The sequence below is a fragment of the Nematostella vectensis genome, chromosome 9, assembly GCF_932526225.1.
Source record: "Nematostella vectensis chromosome 9, jaNemVect1.1, whole genome shotgun sequence".
In the NCBI taxonomy this organism is placed as follows: Eukaryota; Metazoa; Cnidaria; class Anthozoa; order Actiniaria; family Edwardsiidae; genus Nematostella; species Nematostella vectensis.
In genome coordinates this window covers 13,973,317-13,995,367 of record NC_064042.1, presented here as the reverse complement: position 1 = coordinate 13,995,367, position 22,051 = coordinate 13,973,317, and the positions used below count along the sequence as shown (strand labels likewise).

At 40.0% G+C, this 22,051-nt stretch overlaps 1 protein-coding gene across 6 annotated transcripts; it reads left to right on the top strand.

The window, feature by feature from the left end:
- Nucleotides 1-20: 20 nt before the first annotated feature.
- LOC5506661 (centrobin) lies at nt 21-20,306 on the top strand. 6 transcript variants are annotated; one of them, XM_048732651.1, is made up of 25 exons: nt 21-141; nt 791-922; nt 1,406-1,550; nt 2,532-2,635; nt 3,915-4,085; nt 5,088-5,123; nt 5,872-5,952; nt 6,603-6,719; nt 8,064-8,162; nt 8,385-8,540; nt 8,881-8,961; nt 9,185-9,217; nt 9,401-9,481; nt 10,589-10,762; nt 11,394-11,578; nt 11,936-12,041; nt 12,469-12,847; nt 14,084-14,324; nt 15,235-15,313; nt 15,447-15,482; nt 16,511-16,565; nt 17,594-17,832; nt 18,111-18,298; nt 18,843-18,945; nt 19,832-20,306. In XM_048732651.1, exons 2-25 carry the CDS (start codon nt 794-796, stop codon nt 20,069-20,071), a joined length of 3,258 nt encoding a protein of 1,085 aa, XP_048588608.1. In that variant the 5' UTR covers nt 21-141; nt 791-793; the 3' UTR covers nt 20,072-20,306. The 6 variants fall into 6 exon arrangements, with proteins under 6 accessions (XP_048588608.1, XP_048588606.1, XP_048588607.1 ...); XM_048732649.1 differs by having other exon boundaries at nt 18,090-18,298; XM_048732650.1 differs by lacking the exon at nt 21-141 and adding an exon at nt 563-702 and having other exon boundaries at nt 18,090-18,298.
- Nucleotides 20,307-22,051: the final 1,745 nt, after the last annotated feature.

Sequence of the window (22,051 nt, the reverse complement as noted above, 5' to 3'; positions counted from 1 at the left end):
TTGATTGAGACTACGCGCGGTCAGCGGTATCTCTCATCACAACACTTTACCAACGGTCACTTATTAGACTACACACTGTGTAAATAACCAGTATTTTCTGCGCGATCCTCAAAGAAAGGTTTTGTTTTAACATTATATTAGGTAAGATCACGTCCTTTGTGTGTAATATCAGCATTGATATTTTGCTTAAATCTCGATCAGATACTTTGATCTCTAAGATCTTACTCGCGTGTGTGAACGTGGAGTTTTGGAAGGTGTTTAATTTTTTTTAATGAAGACGGTCGTTATTTATAAATCAAGTTAAGATGCGATCAGATTCTTCATGAACTCTGTTTTATTAATTTAACTGTAAGTACAATAATTGGCAAAACATATAGAGTATATAGCCTTGTACTGTGATGTTATCTATAGCAACATGATTGATTGAGAATTAGATTTAAGCTTTTCAGTCGAACACTATTTCCTGAATGAAGATTGTTAATAGGCTTACTTAAGTAAGTACTTTTATTAGGTTGAAGATTACTTGGTACAGACTACTAACTGCACTTACTTATTTAGAGGCAAGTTTCAATATTTTATTGATTAAAGTATTTTATTTTGCTGATGATTATAACTTTAACCCCTTAAAGAGATATAAAAAGTTATGATACTAGTAAATTAAGTGACCTGCGGCGAACAGGAAAGCAGTGTTCTCTGAAAAAAGTAGGTCAAATACATTATTTGTTACTGTTTGATGTTGGAATGAGTTTATTGCCAGAGCATTCTAAATGATGACTTTTGTTTTTTAAAGGTGATGTCTGCTTCAGACAGTCATCAACCTACACCGGTAAAACATGTCATGTTCAACCCAGTAACTCCTGACGTCTCACCACCCACGACCAACAACAGCCTGTCACAGCATATAACACCCAACACCCATCAGGTATAATACAGTATGATCATCGACAACAGCCTAGTACAGCACATAACACCCAACACCCATCAGGTACAAAGTAGTACTTGATGGTTGTTGGATATCTTATTTTATACTACATACTACCCAGATCCAGGGAAAAATTCACGAGGGGAGGGCCAGTCAACACTCCTCTCCCCAAAGTCAGATGGTTTTTTTATAAGCACAGCGACAAGGGGTTAAAAATGGGACTGCAAAGCACTGTTGTAAAGCTAGAACACTGCTGACCAGGTGCAGCAGTGTTTCACTCTTACAGGCAGCTGAATAAAACTCAAAATCGGGGGGGGGGGGTACCTTTTTCCAATCTGTTTTTTTTTGTAAATATAGCTAAAAATAGCCAGCTGTCAATGGGTTAAAGTAAACTTGAGACCCCTTGCTCAAGAAAAGGCTTATACTTACAGTAGAACATGCCTTTTTTACTTTTTATTCATTTATATACATTTTTTCCACCAGTACTCTCGTAATACAGCAGCTGATACAAGCAACATCACAAGTGTGGATATACAAGAAATGGAGCAAGTCCGACAACATCTGCAACACATGATGAAATCAATGCAAGGATTTAACCTTGACTCAGACGATGAACAGAGGCAGTCAGGTTAGTATGTCACAATACTGGCGCTCATCACATACAAACTTTTTTTCTGGCAATTACTCAATATAATACATGACATGTGAAGTCACTCCTTCAGAATCCTCTTTCAATCAATCAATGTCCTTTTGTAATAGAGGGTAGAGCATTATAACCGCAGCCTTCTTAAAAACATTTTAAGGAGCAGGTTATTGTGAGTTTTTAGTTGGTTTGGTTGACGAATACGCCCACTAACAAAAGAAAAATACTATTAATATTTTCTGTCTGGATAGGGGAGGTTGAATGTCCAGAGGAGGCTGATCATTGAACCAGCAGCCAGCTGGTTTGAAAAGGCTGAACCGAATAATTATTGGTATCTGGAACGATTTTAGTACTCAGAGAACGATCGGCCTTCTCAGGAAACAATGTGCTAGTTTATGGGTTACTGGTTGTTATAAAAAGTTTTTTGAAGGGTACCTTCTCAAACAAAGAAAAAAAAACTGTATGCATGTTTTCTCAGGTCACGCATATTTGGTGATGTTTTCTTAGGTTGGGGAGTTATTTTTAGATGAAATCGGTTTAAAAAAGATAAAATATCACTCAGCGCTTATTTGATATGAGCAGTATTTTCACTTATATTCTATTCTATTTGCTTCTGTGAGACTTTCTTGCTTCAAAAGACGAAAATACAACTTACTGTTATTGAAAAGTAAACATTGAAATACACCTGTTGCTTGATCAAAATAACTACCATGTCGACATTATTCGCTTCTGCATGACTTTATTACTTCAAAAGAGGAACATCACTACTTAGCAGGAGTAATTTTGTTCATTATAGTCTCCTAATAAGCAAAAACCTTCCTCTGAAATTGGTAACAAGGTTGTGGAATCTCCACTAAGAATAAATTATACAAAAGGAAACAATAGAAAAATGAGGGTTTTAGGAAATAAGTACTATATACTTATATGATACTATATGTTACCTTATGTAATGCATCTATTATTCAGATACCCATGATGGAGATGGTTTTGACAATTCTATGTCAAGTGTTGATACTGCTGCATTTTTACAAAAACTGCTCCCAAATTCGTCCCCATTAGAAGAGTTGAAGGTAAAGAATATCTGACTTATTAAATCAATTACATCAGAATTTTAATTAACAGTATTACATCAGAATTCACAAAATCTAGAGGTTTTTCTCAAATTTTATGTAAAGAAATATAAAATGCAATTATCTTGCAAAGCATTTGTTTTATTATAATTCCTAACAAACATATTTTGACTATGGAAGCAAAAAAGGGAGGGTGGGGCAACTTTGTCTCGCCAAAATATAGCCAAAATGTCATGTGAATTTCTGCTGCTTAAACACATTGACCCCTCAACTGGCCTGTACCGGCTTTGGGAAGTACCCACAAACCAAAAAATTCATAAATGCAAAATAAACACAACAAGATGAAGATACTCAGGCATCAGTCTAAGGGATATATGGTCTTGCAGATATGCATCCAACCAAGGTGTTGGCAACTACTCTTAAGCCAAATAATAGCACAGATTCTTTGACAAATTTCAAATCGAACAAGGAAAGAAAAGCAGAATCACCCCTCTCAATAAAACGCTCAAAATACCACACAAGGGAGAGAGATCAGCAAACACAGCTCTAGACACAAATAGATACCTTTATTCTGATCCTCCAGGTACATTTCCATGGCCTCAAAACACAATGTTCATTCCTTGAAGGCTTGTAAAACCACGAAGATGCCTTTACGGATTGCAAAGCATTCTGGGAGAGTCAGGGAAAAATTCACTTGGGGAGGCCCAGTCAACACTCCTCTCCCCAAAGTCAGATGGTTTTTTATAAGTCTTTTCACCCCAAAGCCAAACAAATCAATTCCAGGTCATACAGACCCAGAATAGCAGTGTAAACAATTTTGGAATCAATTTGGTTTCAGAAAAGACAGCATTTAGGAGAGCTGTGGTGATTCATTAGAAAATTATTTTCTCATCCAGGCAAAGCCAAACAAGAAAAAATCATCATGAAGCCACCTTTGCTTGCAAATATCCATAAGCAAAGCACTCAATTATGCCCCAATAGACTTCATGATGTCCTGAGACACTCTCCTAATATGCTCATAGCTGTATTTTTGATGAAAAATACAAGCAACCATCAACTTGTACTGGCTTCAGCACAACGACGAGGGATTAAAAGTGGGGACCGCAAAGCACTGTTGGAAAGCTTGGATACCGCTGACTAGGTGCAGCTGTGTTTGACTTTGACGGGCTGTATAAAACTCAGAATAGGGGGGGGGTATCTGTTTTCAGTCTGTTTTTTGTAAATTCAGCTTTTTCAAACTTTTTCAAACTTATCAAGATTCGCTTGATGTCTTTATCAGGTCCATTTTAGCAACAAGTCTCAGGTCCCAGAGGGTTGGCCTTCTACCTCTCATCCTACCAATGGTGAGACTAGAGGTTACCCTCAACTTTCTGGGAAAGTTGATCGAGGTGTGGCAGCGGAAAACTCCCTGCTGAAAGAGCATCTTGAGAGGGAGAGATTCAGGAGAAAGGTGAGGAGTTATGAATCATCTTGAGAGGGAGAGATTCAGGAGAAAGGTGAGGAGTTATTGATCATCTTGAGAGGGAGAGATTCAGGAGAAAGCCCAGGAGTTATTGATCATCTTGAGAGAGAAAGATTCAGGAAAAAGTTGAAGAATTATAGATCATCTTGAGAGGGAGAGATTCAGGAGAAAGGTAAGGAGTTATGGATCATCTTTAGAGGGAGAGATTCAGGAGAAAGGTGAGGAGTTATGGATCATCTTTAGAGGGAGAGATTCAGGAGAAAGGTAAGGAGTTATGGATCATCTTTAGAGGGAGAGATTCAGGAGAAAGGTAAGGAGTTATGGATCATCTTTAGAGGGAGAGATTCAGAAGAAAGGTGAGGAGTTATGGATCATCTTTAGAGGGAGAGATTCAGGAGAAAGGTGAGGAGTTATGGATCATCTTTAGAGGGAGAGATTCAGGGGAAAGGTGAGGAGTTATGGATCATCTTTAGAGGGAGAGATTCAGGAGAAAGGTGAGGAGTTATGGATCATCTTTAGAGGGAGAGATTCAGAAGTAAGGTAAGGAGTTATGGATCATCTTTAGAGGGAGAGATTCAGAAGAAAGGTAAGGAGTTATGGATCATCTTTAGAGGGAGAGATTCAGAAGAAAGGTGAGGAGTTATGGATCATCTTCAGAGGTGGAAGATTCATGAGAAAGGTAAGGAATTATGGATTATGTTTACAGGGAGAGATTCAGGAGAAAGAGGAGAATTGAAATTTGGCGTAAAGTACATAGGTAAAACAATGATTAAAAGGTTTACATTTAGACCATGTGTTTGAAACTGCAGTTAGATTGGTTAAAAAAAAACCCTGTGTTTATTTATTTATTAGTTTTTATTGTATAGAGTTGCAAATATTCACGAAGTTACGCAACCTAACATTCTTCAAGTTGGTGTAGATACCGTGTCATCAGGCGGTGTGTATTGTTAAAAATACTGAGTCTGTATTGTTCTTCTTTTCTGTCCCAAGCATTGTGAGCAGCAAATACAGGAGCTTCATGGCAAGGTGAGAAACATTGGTTATTTTGACGTTATGTAGCTAACGCCATGCCATTTTCTGTATATTTCGTGCAATGTATCATGTACAAAATTGCCTTTCTCGTGGTAATACGTGCAACAAAATCATCCAGCTTGTTCCACTTTTAGCTAATCACAAGCGTCAGAGATACGCTTTTAACCCATCACAAGGGTCAGAGATGTGGCTTGGGATGTGTTGACGTCATTGTGCTGCGAGACAAGATAGTTCATTTAGTAATTCGCACAACATTTAAAGGCTTTCTTGCAAAAAAGTACATAGAACTACCTCCTACTTTTTAAGACAATTTTTTCTACTGCAACATTTTTTGTTGTTGCGATACAAGTTGTATGATTTTGTTGCATGCGGCCCAAAGCTTGTGTGAAATAAATAGGGAAAAATAAACAATGGATATGGAGCTAGTTGCTCAGCAATACGTTTTTTCCTTTGCAAATTAGTGGAATATAAGTTATTGCTCTAAAAAAAATCTCGTTTGCTTTGGATTTGAAATGTTTTGCGTAAATTATTTTTTGGCAATTTTTGAATATTTATCTTTAAGTCTTTACTGTTTGTAAAATGCATTTATGAGCTCCGCCTTTTGGCTATGACTGACTCTATATATTAAAAACAAAGAAAAAAATCATCAGCGTATCACTTATGTTTAATAAAATGCGAAAAGTCCCGCGTAAAACTAATGGCGTCATGCTGTAATTCTGCTTTATGTTCTGCTCCTTTGCAGCTTTTGGAAACCCAGCAAGAGTTGGCTGTCGCTGTGTCATCGGAGAGAAAGAAAGACGTCATGATCGAGCAACTGGACAAGGTCAGTGAACAAATGGAATTTTTTGTTTTTCACACCCACGCTGATAATGCCTTACAGATTCTTACAGATGTTTGCTGTATGGCCAGGTGTTTCATTACATTTCAGAGCAGGCAGTTGAGATTGATAAGTAGGGGGGGGGGGCGGAAGTTATTTTATTTGATAAGTTCAAATAAAACGTACAAAATAGTTGGTTCCGTTCTGTGCAAAATAGTTGGTTCCGCCGGCCGCCGGGGCCTAATGGAACCCCTGGTGGCAATTGCAAGATCAGTACCGATCCAGAATTTTGTAAAGGCCGGTTCAATCTATGTCCATACCAAAGTCATCCAAGCAACCAACTCTTTTGGTTCTTTCAGGCCTTCTGATAATTTGCGGAAAAATACAATCCTGCTGTTGATCACATACACCACGTTTTTACGGACACCACGCTGTTCACATACACCTCACAATTGGTCATATTTTAGTGTTGAAGTAAATATAGAAATATAAATTTTAAATATTATTTTCAGTTAAAGAAGAAAACTAGAATATTGTACTAAGAAGTATATAAAAGTTACAAACCATTATTACGGACTATAACGGACACGAAATTACAGTCCCGAGGTATATCCAAGGGTTCTGTAGAATATTAACAATTGACAACTCATTTGTAGACGTTGGCCAAGGTTGTTGATGGCTGGAAGAAACACGAAAACGAGAAAGTAAATGTTATCAACACCTTGAAGCAAGAACGAGAAATGCAGGAAAAATCACATAAACAACAACAAGAGGTACATAAGTGGCTAGTGCGTGTGTCGCATTGTAAAACGTTGACTTGTTGGCCACGGTAGCGCGTGTCGCAATGTAAAACTTTGACTTGTTGGCCACGGTAGCGCACGTCGAATTGTGAAACTTTGACTTGGTGGCCACGGTAGCGTGCGTCGCATTGTAAACCTTTGACTTGGTGGCCACGGTAGCGCGCGTCGCAATGTGAAATTTCGACTTGCGGCCACAGTAGCGTGCGTCGCATGGAAAAAAATGGACTTGGTGGCCATGGTCGCGCGCGTCGCATAGTAAAACTTTGACTTGGCGGCCATGGTAGCGCATGTCGCATGGTTAGCTTTGTATTGGTGGCCACGGTAGCGCGCATCGCATTGTGAAACTTTGACTTGGTGGCCACGGTAGCGTGCGTCGCATTGTAAACCTTTGACTTGGTGTCCACGGAACCGCGTCGCATTGTGAAACTTTGACTTGACGGCCACGGTACAATGTGATACAAGTGTACTATCTTTGATTGGGAGTATACAAAAAGCAGATCATGCAAAAGTGCGAAGTTGTTTTGTATTTTGTTGTGAAACCCTAACAGCGCCAGCATGTATGAAGTATACAAATGTGTATGTAGTATTGTTAACTCCAGTAATGCTTTTCTTTTTACACATAAAAACGCTACTTCAGGCTGCTACGTCAGAATTTCCTCTGACTGAGCGAGGATGCGATAGCAAATCTTACAGAAGTACCACTGTCTTGATCATGACTTTAAAGTCATAACTTAGATGAAATATTTACTTGTGAATAGGAATTTTATGCTTTTACTTCAGTGATTTATCAATATACAGACACAAAGTAGTATTAGTGGTATCCCTGTGTAACGGCGGGGTTCAGGATGGCGTGACTATTGGACAATGCGCACGTGGCATTGCTATTTTTACCCCTCCCCCCTCTTGGGTGTATGTGCATTTGAGCACAATTCGGCTGCTGGACTTCTTACCAGCAGCATTGTGACAGATTTTACCCGCCCGTTTTGGTTGCCCTCAACCTTTACTGGGCTTTTTTTTGTAAAATGATTTTAACATAATTGATTTCAGATTTTATGAATAAAACGGCTTGTGGCTAAACTAGCCCATAGCCAATATCAACCAATCTGAGTTTTGATGTATGTTACTATCCCAGTAATCCTAGCGCAGGCCAATGCAGCACTTAATTAATTGACAGTTGGTTCATACAGAAGAGGGAAAGTATAAAAACACTTTTGTGTAGCGCGGGTGATTTAGATATAGAGCCGGGCTTTCAGCATCTCTACTTGTTTTTGTACTACACTGTTCCAAAACAATTAATCACCTTTTTATTTTCTCCAGATGTTGCTCCAGTTCGAGAAAGAGCTGTCGCAGGCCGTGGAGGCTTTAACCAAAGAGCAAGAAAGGGCTTCACAGGCTGAAAAAGAGAAAGAATCTTTTGTGAGTTCACATTTCTGAGCAACTGGCGACTGATCAACATTTCAAACGTAACATCATTTTGGGATATTGTATATTTAGAATTGTTATGGTTGTTTCCTTCCATTGACATGACGGAAAATGTCCAAATAAGCTCATTCCATATCAAATAAGACGAAAAAAATCTTCAAAGGGCATAGTAAGAAGAAAACAACAACATATTTTATGTATTCAACTTTGTCACAGATCGCAAAGCAAAAGTCCGAGCGGGAAGAGATATTACAGATGTTGTCAAAAGAGAGAGAAAAGGTCAAAAAAGCAGAGGAAGAGAAAATGGAGATCATCCGAGAAAAGGAACAAGCACAACAGAGATACCTGGAGGCCCAGGACACCATAGAACAGGTACTGCAGTGTACCTAGCTCCAGCACATGCGTAATATGGGGCCTTCTCATAACACATAGATTAAGGCTTAGGACACTCGTACATGTATACGAAATTGGCCTTTTCCAAACATAGGGTTCTCGTAATTTGCACTTTGCACCGTCTTCTGTTTGCTCGCACAACTGTGTGACTCTGAGCAAGTGTCAAAGTATTGTGAATTTTAATGGGAGTTCACCATTTCCAATTTCCATTTGCTTAAATTTTTTATCTTTAAGGTTATTTTATAATCCTGAATGGGTAAATATTCTTTTTCCACACAATTTTGATGGCTTCATAAAAAAAAAAAAACTTTTCTTCCAGCTATCAGCCAAAAACAAAGATTTGCAGCGTCAGTTTGCAGACCTAGAGGAGGAATTTTCAGAAACGCTCAGGGAAGAAAAGGTAGACAACACGAGGCTAACAACACTCTACACACACTTTCAACATTGCTTTTAACGGAGCCTCTTGCTCAGAAATCTCTCCAAAATAATAAAGAAGTGGAAGTGCTTGACTGCTTAATTTATTCTGGAACGGCTAGAACTGAACTCTCAACTCGTTTAACAAACCGGAACCGACAACGGAACCATTTTCCTAATTCATATCTGTTTTTTTTTAACCTTGACAGAAAAATTTAGATCAAGAGAGAAAGATTAGCAAGGTAATGTATGTTACTTTTTCATTGGTCGATAATTTCAGCTGCAATTGAAAAAAGCTCTATCAAACAATAAGAATACAACATGGGGCTCATTTGGGGCGTTTGTGTTTATTTGGGCGCCATGGGTGCTCATTTGGGGATTGATGCATTTACCTCTGTGTTTACCTCCTGACATTACCCCTTTAGGATTCGCACGCGCTGATCTCCTCCCTTCAAAAGGAAGTTCAACGTTTGGAGATGGATCTAGACACGACAACACGCGAAAAGGTACAGAAATACTATCCAGGGGCTGTTGTTATTGTGGCAGGTGTTGTTGTTGTTGCTGCTGTTAACTATGATAGTAATAGTGTAGATGATGTTGCTGCTGTTAACTATGATAGTAATAGTGTAGATGATGTTGCTGCTGTTAACTATGATAGTAATAGTGTAGGTGATATCGTTATCAATAATGTTGTTGTTGTTGCTGCTGTTAACTAAGATAGTAATAGTGTAGATGATGTCGTTATCAATAATGTTGCTTTTGCTGCTGCTGTTGTGCCAGTGATGTTGATGGTAGTGTTGTTAGTGTAAGCGACGATTACTAAGACAACTATGATGCTGCCATTTACTGGTTTAAATTGTAATGATGATGGGGATAATGGTTTTGATAATTATAACTGTAATTTTGTTTCTGTCGTTGGCAAATGGTGATGATGATATTGTTATTGATGATGATAAATTTAACAATGCTATGGATGATGATACTGCTGCTGACTTAGATGATGATAGTGATGTTATTATTTATGATGATTAATGAGTTATTATCGTGATACTATGAGGGCCTTTGTATGGATATGAGTCTAATGTAGGCGCATTAAGAAGCGGAGATGATGACGACGATGATCATGATCATGATAATCAGTTGTGATGATATCAGGAAAGCATCTGTATGGAGATGAATCTAATGGAGGCGCAGCCGTTATGATGATCATGATGTTGATGTTGTCGAAGATGATGTTATTATTGATGATGTTCTTTAATTATGATGATACTATAAGAGCCTCCGTTTGGAGATAATGACTGTGATGACCATACGTTGATGATGATAAGAATGATGATGGTGATGGTGTCGATGATAATGACGATGATCATGATTAATGATTATGATACCAGGAGAACATACGTTTGAAGATGAGTTTAATGTAGGCGATTTAGAAGCGGTGATGATAATGTTAATGATGATGTTGTTGATGATGAAGATGATGATGATGATGCCCATGATGATGATGATAATGATGCCCATGATGATGATGATGATGATGATGTTAATGATGATGTTGATGATGATCACGATGACGATGACCTAATCATGATTATTAATGATTATGATATCAGGAAAGCATCCGTATGGAGATGAGTCTAATGGAGGCGCGTCACGAGGCCGCTCGCGCTAAGGAGGAGACAGAGAGACAGGCAGAACTTGAGCGACAGATGAACGAACGCCTTCAGGAGCTCCATGCACACATGGAAAAGTCGGACAAGAACATGAGAGAGGCTCACAGGAAACAGGTCAGTTCCAGCTAACTCTGAAATGGTTCAACTCGCCCCATGCCCCGTATGTCACATATCAGTGAGGTTCGTCTTCTTGTCCTTGTCATTTGGTATGCCAATTTGATGTCTCTCGAATAGCACGGATCTCTTGAACTGGTACAATGGTTGGCTTTGTACGCCTTCACTCTATAATCCTCAAGCTTTTCTTTTTTTATCTACCTCATTCTTCGCATTCAAAGGGTTTAGGGAAAAATTATTCATCGCTTTATAGGTTTATTCTAACAGAGTCTCTCTTAATTGGCGTTGGGGATATAGGGAGCGTGGCTGACTCTCTCGCAAACATCTCAAGATCAGGCTTTAGGTTTTGTGGCATATGAATGATTTCGAGAAAAAAAAATAAGTAGAGGAAAATCCGAGAAAAATTTCACAGAGGTAGCCGGAAATGTCGTGTGTGTGTGTGTGTGTGGGGGGGGGGGGGGATAAATGCTGTTACCATGGGCTGAACTGCTATGTTAAAAGAAGGCATTCGTCTGTCCTTCGTTTGTTTAGTTTTCATCTTGAAAATTGCATAACGACAGAGGTTTCTTTATTTATGGCTGCCAGCGTAAGAGCTTTTTCAGAGATGGTCGTAATTGTTATCTTTTTGCAGATTCAAGAAATCAGTAGCAAACATAAGGAGGAGTTACAGCAACAGCTTGAGAGATTCCACCAGGATTTGAAGAAGAAGGATGCGAAGCTGAAGACCACGAGCCAGGAGTACGAGGATAGGTTGTACAAGACACAGGAAAAACTCGCTGAACTGTCAAACGTACGGCAGCTGCTGGAAAACGAGAGGTGAGTCATGGTTTCATGCTTTTCAGTTGAATTGCAGCAACTAATGGGGAATTTAGCCGTAGCATTATACGCAGCAATGTGAGTAGGTAATTGAAAGGGGTGGGTTGTACCCTTATACTGGCTCTTTTAGCCGCCATTTTGGCATCCTAGTAAAATACCGAGTGTAATAAAGCATCCATTTCCATCGCCCGATTTAAAGAGGCTGTCGCGATATTTGTTTTTATTGAATCTGGTAAATGTAGTATAAAGCTTTGGTCATTTCATTACATGGTTGTTATTTTATCGCATTATTTGTCTTCCAATATTAATAGAAAATGATAACAAAGTTGTTTGCTGACAAGGTCTTCTTAATCACAGGGAGAATCTCACGATTCGAATGCAGAACATGATGCAGACACATTGCGAGGAGGCTCTTCGTGTTTTAGGGCTCACCAACAAGTCACCGGCATCTTCAAACATGCAGGTAAACATTGTCATAAATCCACCATTTACGCTCCGGAGCAATGTGTTTTTTTTTAGATTGTAGGGTTTCTGTGGTTTATGAATGCGTAAGCGAGGCTGTGGTTGGTCAGAGCCGGTGTACAACCGTCTTTCTCAATTTTTTTTATAGTTTTTCAATAAAACACGATGCCAACAAACGCCAAGGTGCCAAAAGTAGTTCTGTCGCCAAAGTGCACCACGCTTAATATACTTTAAATGGCTACGGGCGGCTGCCTTATGCGAATACGCCATTGTGTACCTTAATTGCCTCTGTACATACAATGCTAGGATCCAGTTCCTTTCATTTCAAATTACAGTATTCTTGTATAACAAAATTCGCAATTAGATAAGAAATGGGATACTTCTATACTAAGATATGATTTTTATTTCGTTTAATGTTTCTTTTTCAGCTATCCGAGCTAAAGTCGAGTGTTGTGTCGAGTTTTGCTGGTGGTAAGCACCCGTCCCCATGTGTCCACCAGCAAACATCTGCACCGGACACAACCACCAACAGCTACGCGTCTGTGCAGAAACCTGTCTCGTTATCGACCAATCATGTGCAAGGATATACGACGTCAATTCCACAAACCAATCAGATACGCGGATATGATGCCACGCCATCAATCTCAACCAATCATAAGCAAGGATACGATATTGCACCGTCTTCAGTCACCAATCAGATGCGAGGACACGAGCCACGATCAATCACTTATAACCACACCAGCATTACAGCTCCGCTCACCACAGGGTACCCAGATCATCAAGAGTCTTACATGGGACGTTACGCAGGTAAATGCGAGGGTTTTTTTCATTTTTTTTCTTCTGTGCCCAAGCGATCCAACAGCACATGCGTGCTACCTGGCTTTTATACTAACCTCAAGAGTTTAACTTAGCGGGGCGTTTGTTTAGTCTTTTGGTTTTGCGAGAGTTGGCGCCAGTGTTTAAGCCAAGAGCTTTATTTCCCAACGCAGACTTCATAATATATAGATTTAGGCATTGCCTAAAAGCGGAGCTCCAAACGACCAAATCTTTTCTTATTTCTGCTTAATAATTAAAAAAATATTAAATATTATTATTATTTCTATTTTTGACGACGTCAACGATTTCACAGATCACGCGGCCAACTTGTTATACCCCCTTCCCCCACATCTACATGACACATAACAAGTTTAGTTGTCATACGACGTGAGTAACGTCACGTGACCATCTCACTGCACCCCACTTGAAACATACGTCACACATCCCGATTTTTGTTGTCACACGATGTTTCTTTAATGAAAAGTAAATATTTTTTATTTGATGACGTCAGCATATTTCTGCTTCTAGTGATTTCATCGATGATGTCACAATCACGTGACTATATTGGTGCACCCCCCTCGACACATACCAAGTTTGGTTGTCATATGATGTTTCGTCGATGACGATAACATCGATGACGTCACATGTCACGTGACCGTATTGTTGCATCCTCCTTGGCACCTACATGACACCTACCGAGTTTGGTTGCCATGTTTTCTTCGTTGAATATAAATATTTTTTTGTTTTAATGATGTCAGCATATTTTTGCTTCTAGTGACGTCATCGGTGACGTCACCAATCATGAAACCACAGATTTGCATTTCCCTTGACACTTATATATTACCTGCGAAGTTTGGTTGTCATACTATGCTTTTAAGGGACGGAAGGACGGACGGACGAACATCGCGTCACGAAAACACGAGTCGATGGGTTACCAATATTTGTTACCATATTTGTTTTATATACCACTTTTTCTTAGGTATGGGGCTCCGCTCACGCGGCGCTTCGTGGGAGCTCCGCTATAAGAAATAGATCATGTTTACAAAATGGCTAAAGCTAATTTCTTCGAAATTGGTAACTACATTCATTTAGCATGTTAGAAACCGTCTTTGCTTTGCAGAAAGCAAAACAAACAAAATGCTCCATTTCAACGATATCGTTCTTTCCTTTGTAAAAATAGAGTAACAATAAAAGTGTGCTTCATGCCATGTTTCCTTGGTTTTACAGGCAGCGTTGCAGACAGCAATGTCTCGAGAGGAGAGTTTGCAATGTCAGACAGATCCAGCATGGACTTTGTGCCTCTTAAGATAGTACGGGACGACCATGATGATAGCAGCGTGATCAGCGGTCTTCATCAGTCGCCCATGCCTGCGAGCATGGCCGGTGACACCTTACAGCATACATTACTGGAACAAGATTTAGAAGAAACTAGGATGACGGCAACCACACCCGACCATGGGCATCTTGGGTCAGTCTCTATGATCATGGGAAAGATGAATAATGATTATGGTGTTGGTGATGGTGGTAGTGATGATGGTGAAGATAATGTGGTGATGATGATAATTGCGATGGTGTTGGTGGCTATGGTGGAGGTGGTGACGATGGTGGTGATGATTGTGGTAGTGCTGGTGGTCGTGATGGTGGTGGTGGTGGTGATGGTGGTGGTGATGGTGATGATGGTGGTGGTGGTGATGGTGGTGGTGGTGGTGGTGGTTGTGGTGATGGTGGTGGTAATGATGGTGGTGGTGGTGGTGATGATGGTGGTGGTGATGGTGGTGGTGGTGGTGGTGGTGGTTGTGGTGGTGGTGGTGATGGTGATGGTGATGGTGATGGTGGTGGTGATGGTGGTGGTGGTGGTGGTGGTGGTGGTGATGGTGGTGGTGGTGGTGATGGTGGTGGTGGTGGTGGTGGTGGTTGTAGTGATGATGATGGTGATGATAGTGATTGTGATGATAGTGATTGTGGTGGTAGTGTTGGTGGTAGTAGTAATAGTTGCTACGATGGTGGTGGTGTTGACGGTGATGATGGTGGTAGTGATAGATTGCCCTTCCATCACATACACCATCACACTCACCATGACAGGTTTTGTGTTATCACGACTTCTATAACCTTCACCAACATAACAAACAGCCGGACACACGTCTTAAATGACGTTACCATTGTTCCAATCACACACCATTTCCATCATTATTATCACCACCGCCACCATTATTTTTATCATCAACCATCATCATTATCATTACGATAATCGTTATTATGTCATGATGCTACCAATTACAGCATAATTTCGATGCTTTAATATAAATTTTCTCTATTACTTAGCGTTTATATCTGGACATTATTCTTAAAAATGCTTTTCTATCATCTTTTCTTCCTAGCTTCCAAGATAATAGTCTGTCGGGAAAGTTACAAGAACAAGAACATCGTCAAGCGGAACTCAACCACTATGTTAGCATGGTAAGCAATCACTGAGCCAACGGCTCTGTTGAGGGGAACGAACACAACCTTTATACGGAGGAACCAACACCTTCTTAAAATTTATGTTTTGTTGTTCTTGTTGTTGTTCATTTGTTTCTGTTTGTATCTGCAGCTTTTGAAGAAATCGCCTGGACAACCGATAGATGAGGTTAGTCATCAGTTATCATCATAATCACCACAAACCGACCAATCATCATCATCGCCATCATTGCAACCACAGCCACCACCATTATCACTACCATTATCACCACCACTTTTAGTCATCATTATCACAACCACCATCATACTGCCATCATCACTACCAGTACCACTACCATAACGCCCTTATAACCACCACACCATTATCATCAACACCCCTACCATCAAAACTACCACCATCTCTACTATCACCATCTTCACAGCCACCACTGTCACACCATCACTACCACCACCATCACTACCACCACCATCTTTACTATCACCATTACTACTACCACCATCACTACCACCACCATCTTTACTACCATCATTACTACTACCACCATCACTACCACCACCATCTTTACTACCATCATTACTACTACCACCACCACTACCACCACTATCTTTACTACCATCATTACTACTACCACCACCACTACCACCACCATCATTACTACTACCACCATCACTACCACCACCATCTTTACTACCATCAATACTACTATCACCATCACTACCACCACTATCTTTACTACCATCATTACTACCACCACCATCTTTACTATCACCATTACTACTACCACCATCACTACCACCACCATCTTTACTATCACCATTACTACTGCCACCATCACTACTACCACCATCACTACTACCACCATCTTTACTATCACCATTACTACTACCACCATCACTACCACCACCATCTTTACTATCACCATTACTACTACCACCATCACTACTACCACCATCACTACTACCACCATCTTTACTATCACCATTACTACTACCACCATCACTACCACCACCATCTTTACTATCACCATTACTACTACCACCATCACTACCATCATCTTCACTTTCATCATCACCACCCCTATCACAACCATCATCATAGTTCACCACAATGCACTTCAGTACTCGGCGTTTTGTTCTGGCTTTTTTCCTGGCCTAGTCTTTGTATCCTCTAAATCCTTTTTCTTGCTTTCCTTGCAGACGAGTGAGGACGTGCCCACAGGACTTCACTCTATTCCAAGATCCGACGTACAAGGTGATGTAATGGTCACATTTGTCGAGTCTGTGACGGCACTGTTTTTTACCTTCTATTGAACTCTAACTTATTCCAAATTTTACCAGATTCATGCATACTCGTGAACGCGCCGAAAAAGTTTAAATGGTCGAGAATTAGCTTATTTGAAAAACCCTTTAAGGACCTATGGTACTATCTTTTGAGTCCGTCGCTAGGGAAATGTGTTTGTTTTATAAAAGCTTCTGTTTTTTGTCAAATCTCTTGGAACTTTCAACATAAGTGTTTTAGACCTAAATGACACAAGTGATGAGGTCATCTGACCCCTCCCATGGTCACGTGACCTAGAGCAGAAAAACGTGTCGAAGAAGCTACTTTGAAATCTAACATAATTTTTGATGCAGAAATATTTTCTCAAACTTCACACATTGGATTTGCGAAATTTTGATACCGCGAGAAACGGCGAAATTTTATGTTCTTCAAAAACCACATATTTGGTAATAACTTTTAATTTCTTCAAAAATAAAAAAATCTAATGCGCTAAGACGTTAGGAATGGTAATATCAATGGTTTGAATGAAAAAAAATCACAACTGTTGCAAAATGTTCAGAATTAACGTGTTTTTTCTCGCGCGGAAATGTCCGCCATCTTGTTTTTTCGCCATCTGTTTTTATTCTCGAAAAACATATATTATTGCATTTTCTTCTACAACATGTCGAAAGTTTATTTTAATCTCTTGGGGAAAAAAAGAAAAAAGAAAATTAGAACTGGAGTTTCGAAGAAAATTAAAATAAAAAACAACCCGACTGGGGATTGAACCCGGATAGCTTGCTAACGAGTCAAAGGCGCTAACCACTGGGCCACAGAATCAAGTTGGAAAAGCCCGCGGCGAGTTTAGCTCTTTTCCCTTTCCTAGCAACGAGATAGTACCATAGGCCTTTAAGTTCAGCCGTTGATGTTTTTTTTGTTATAATATACTATTCTGTTGTCAAATATCAACAGCAAAAAATAAGTAGCTGATCGAGTTTTAACGTGTATCTCGCTATGTTCAGGCCCACAGCACGGCGTTATCTCTCCCATCAAACCTGCCACCACAGGCTACCCACCACAGTGGCACAGCACCGCAGGGTACCCAACACGGTCGTACAACACATCGTTTGACTCGAATGTTTCCAGTAGAGACCAATCACAGCGTTCTGGTGCCCAGTCCTCTGCAATACCAGCGTTCACCAAATCTTCAGTACCTACTGCATTCAGCACCGCCAGGGATACGTCAATGACACAAGTACCGGTAAGATGTTGACCCTGTAGTAGAACATTACCCAGAAGGGAGGGTGGGGGCTGGCGGGGGAAGGGGGAATTATATGTAAGCTATGAGGAGATAAACGATGATAAAATTATTTCTAAAAAGATGTTGTATAATTTATTTATTTTTTTATCATGTTGGTTTATTTTTTAATTATTGTTGATTTTTTTTTCGCCTTTACCTATGGTGGTCTTTTTTAGTCCGAAAGTCACAATCCTAATATTTGATATCAACTGCGACAGGGTCGCTACACTCATCACCAGACCCATCCTCACACTCCGCCAAGACGCGACAGGGATCCCAGTAATATGGGAACGGATAAGCTTCCTTCATTGACTCCTCGCCAGATGACACAGCTGTCCCAGCTCATGGGTCTAATGGGCGAAGGAACTGGGCCGGGTCTTCCATCCGCTGAACAGCTGTATGGCATGCTCAGGTCCATGCAACAAAGGTAAGCTAGCAGAAACAATCAGCCGCCATTGCCCTGTTTGCATTGAATTTAGTGAGGCAAACACCTAGCTTTAATTGTGGATAGAAACATTGTAGTTTTGTCCGCAAATAATGCAAGGGAAAGCATAATGAAAAAGCTAGCTGCGTCACCTTAAGGTCGATCAATCACGTGATAACTTCCGCTGAACAGCATTATAGCCTGGCCTTGGCTAGTCAATATGTGAATGTCACGCAGTGACGTTTGGGGCCTCCAAACATTTCCAAGCCTGGATAATATCTTTCTATCGGCCCTGAATTTTGAATTTCTAAACTTATGTGGGCTTTTTTTTTTTCATTTACTTATTCGGGATTTTGCTTGTTCAATACCTAGGCAATTTCTCTCTTAAAGTACTCGTACTTTCAAATAAACTACCTAAGCCTTTGAATATTGTAGAACTTTTTGCCGAGCTTCTTATCCTAATCCAATAATCACGTTATAGTCCTCCGTCATTATTCCTCGGGGTATTTCGTTTCTTTTCTTTTGATTTACGTGTTTTGTGGGTCAGGCCTACCGATGACATCTCACCTTCTCAAGGCACCAGAGATAGTGGCGCTAGCAAAGCCAAACGAAGTCTGGACAGCAGTTTCCCATCAAAGCCGCCAAAACAGGTGAGTACAAATCCCCTTAGCTTCTTAAAAGTATTAGCGGCATCTTTTCTTTTCATTTCGTGTTTTGCTTGTCTTTTATTACTGTTTTTTGTACCTGTGCCTCGTCTGACGACAAAATCTCGTAAGTTGTTTAATTTTGGCTGTCTAGCTAGATTAGCTCTTTAGTTATTTCTAGACAGCCGGTACCCGATTAGTATCAAAGTATTTAGTATTGTATTGTAATTTCATCTTGTGATACAAATAAAATATATTGTATTGTATTGTATTGTATTGTATCTGGTGCCCACCAAATCCGTCAAGGTGACCATGATATTGTGTGTCGCACAAAAAATGATAATTTTCCTGGGGCTGCAGAACCTGCTCTTGCCCTTCAGTGGCGAGATTCCCAACTTACCCATCCAGCTCAGCCCTTGTAAGGTCGAGCCATGCTTTTAAGCTTTTTCATAGTTGTCAGTGGACTTTTTGAGTGGCAAACAAACGGAAAACAAACGGAAAACAAACACATGGTTGCTGCCTTTACGCCAGAGAGCGATGAAAAAATATCCCTTTTCTGACAGAATTTCTAGCTGATTTAGTTGCTTTTTGTGTTGTTATTTTGCCGCCAAAAGCCGAAGCGTGCCAGAGTTTGCCCACCCACAAAGTCACGCAAGTCGCCAATAGTTCTGCTTGTCAGATATCGCAAAATATCGATTCTCACAAAACATCAATTCCCATCGGTTAATTCAAGCAAGAGAAAGAGATATTTTCAATTGAGTATCGTTGATTAAATATCGAGCATTTATCATGGGTAGTTATTTCGCAATAGATCATTTCTCTTATTTCTTTATGTTAAAAACATGCAAGGTGTTGCTGATCGACAATATTTGGTTTTCTTGCTATTTCTCAGAATTCTCAGGCGCCCTCTACCAATGCACATCCGGGACATGTAAGCAGTACGCTGACTAAACCTACAGAGGCATCGCGGGCGCGACAGTCCGTGGGCAGCACTGGGTCTCAGAAGTCTGGGCCATCAGCACAGGAAGCCCGACAGTCTGCAAAGCCTCCAGCCGCCAGACCTTGTCCTAGTGGAAAGACCGAAAAAAGTCGCAACCCCAAACATAGTAAACTCTCCAATGCATGGAGATGATAAACGTAACGAATTAACCAGCAAAGGCGCTGAGGACGTGACAGAACGTTTTTCATTTAGTTGTCATGCAATTTTGAACGACAATATATATGATACACGTGCGCTGATTGCGTGACAGGCCCGGGGGGGGGGGGGGGGGGGGGGGTTCTTCAGGGTAAAAGTGATAAGGATGCTCATCGGAAAAAAAAATTGCTACCCTAGAAAAGTCCCTCAGACGCAAAATCTACCCCTAAAATGCCAAAACGCAGATTCAGTATCCCATAAGTGTCGAATGACAAACTGTTGAAGTGTTGTGCGAGGCTCGATTTCGACCCCAAATAAATACGACGTGCATCCCTATTACGTCCACATGGGATAAACCTCCCCCCCTTGCTCACCTGGACTTTAGAATACGCCCTGTAACATAAAATACATGGAGCCAAGAGAGAGAAAGAGGATATTTTATTTTATCGTACATGTAATATATTTAACTTTATAATCCATATATTAAAGACTATTTTACAAGAAGCGAATGTAATGCTGTCGTATAGTCGTTGCTGCTGTTTAGAGAAAATAGAATTGTTCTTAAAGTGCCATTCGCACTTAGACTGTAATGTAACCTGCCATCCGGCAGTAGTATGCTGGGGATGACTGGGGCGATATATGCAAGGTCTATTGTTTGCTCTGATAGGTATAGGATGTATATATTTTTCACTTTTTTATTTTTCATTTTTTTATATTTTTTTTCATTTAGTCAAGATACTTTAATATGTTCCAAAAGTTAGGGAGGGGTGTGTACTGTGGGTGTTACTAATCCAACCGAACCGTCCGGGTGGTAGCACAAATATAAAGGCATCGAGAACAACGGCGACCAATCAGAGCTAAATTGAGACTAGTAAAACCGGTTTATACAATAGGGCATATGGCGACCAATCAGAGCGAGGATGAGACTAGTAAGGGTAGGGTAGGGATTGTTTCAGAGTGGATACCAGTGACTTCATTCGAAATATATTTAATTTTCTTTTATTGTTTGTTTTAATTGATTAACTTCCCATTCTACTCTGTTTAAGTCCCTACTTAATTGAAGCTGATCAGGGGGCACATCCTCGTAGTCTCAATGGTTTTCCTGTCCCAAGTTTCTTTGACCATTCTTGTTTCTGTCCCCCTATGGAAAGACATAGATATATAATATAGTTACTACACCGAAAGTTGTTTCGGTAATGTTGATTAATCAAAGATGACTAAGTTTTTATAAGAACGAGGATGGGGTTAGTAAAACCTGAAAATATTCTGTAAACTCTTTAACTTAATAAGACCAAAATCTCAGAATCGTTAAAATCATTTCTATAATCCTTTAGTTAAAGAACTCTCCCTCTTATAGAAAAAAACTTTCAAACGTTACTTTTACCACGCTAACATAAACGTTTTAAAAACATCCTTCCTACATTTTATTTATGGAGTCATAACACACACACAGACGCACGCTAAACACACACACAAACAACCCTGAAGCATTATTTTAGCGAGCTCTACATACCCATTTCTCCTTGATTAAGGCTTGTAGCCTTATTCAGCTCTCCTCTCTGAGTCTCTTTCCCACCTCCTCCATCAGTCTCCCTTTTTTGGCTTCCCCGTCCTATGTAGTGGGATAAATACAGAATATGAATCATTAAAGTGCGGATAAATACAGAACAGAAACCATAAACCCGTGAACGAAAAAGTTATGATAAACATAGAGAATAGTTTCTACTAAATCCTAATCCTATAATCTGCATAATGTAATCGTTATGACTGGTGCGACCTTGGAGCACCGTTTAAAATTTCGTGCGCAATAAACGGTGTGCTAACGTCGCATTATCTGTCGAACTTTTCTAGAGCGGCTCGATAATGCGACCATGGCACGCCGTTTAATCTAGGCCTTAGTCTCCTTGGATGTAAACATACTCTACCGCTTCTTTTTTTTTTTTTTACCACTCCATGTAAAACACCTCTTTTCGTTCG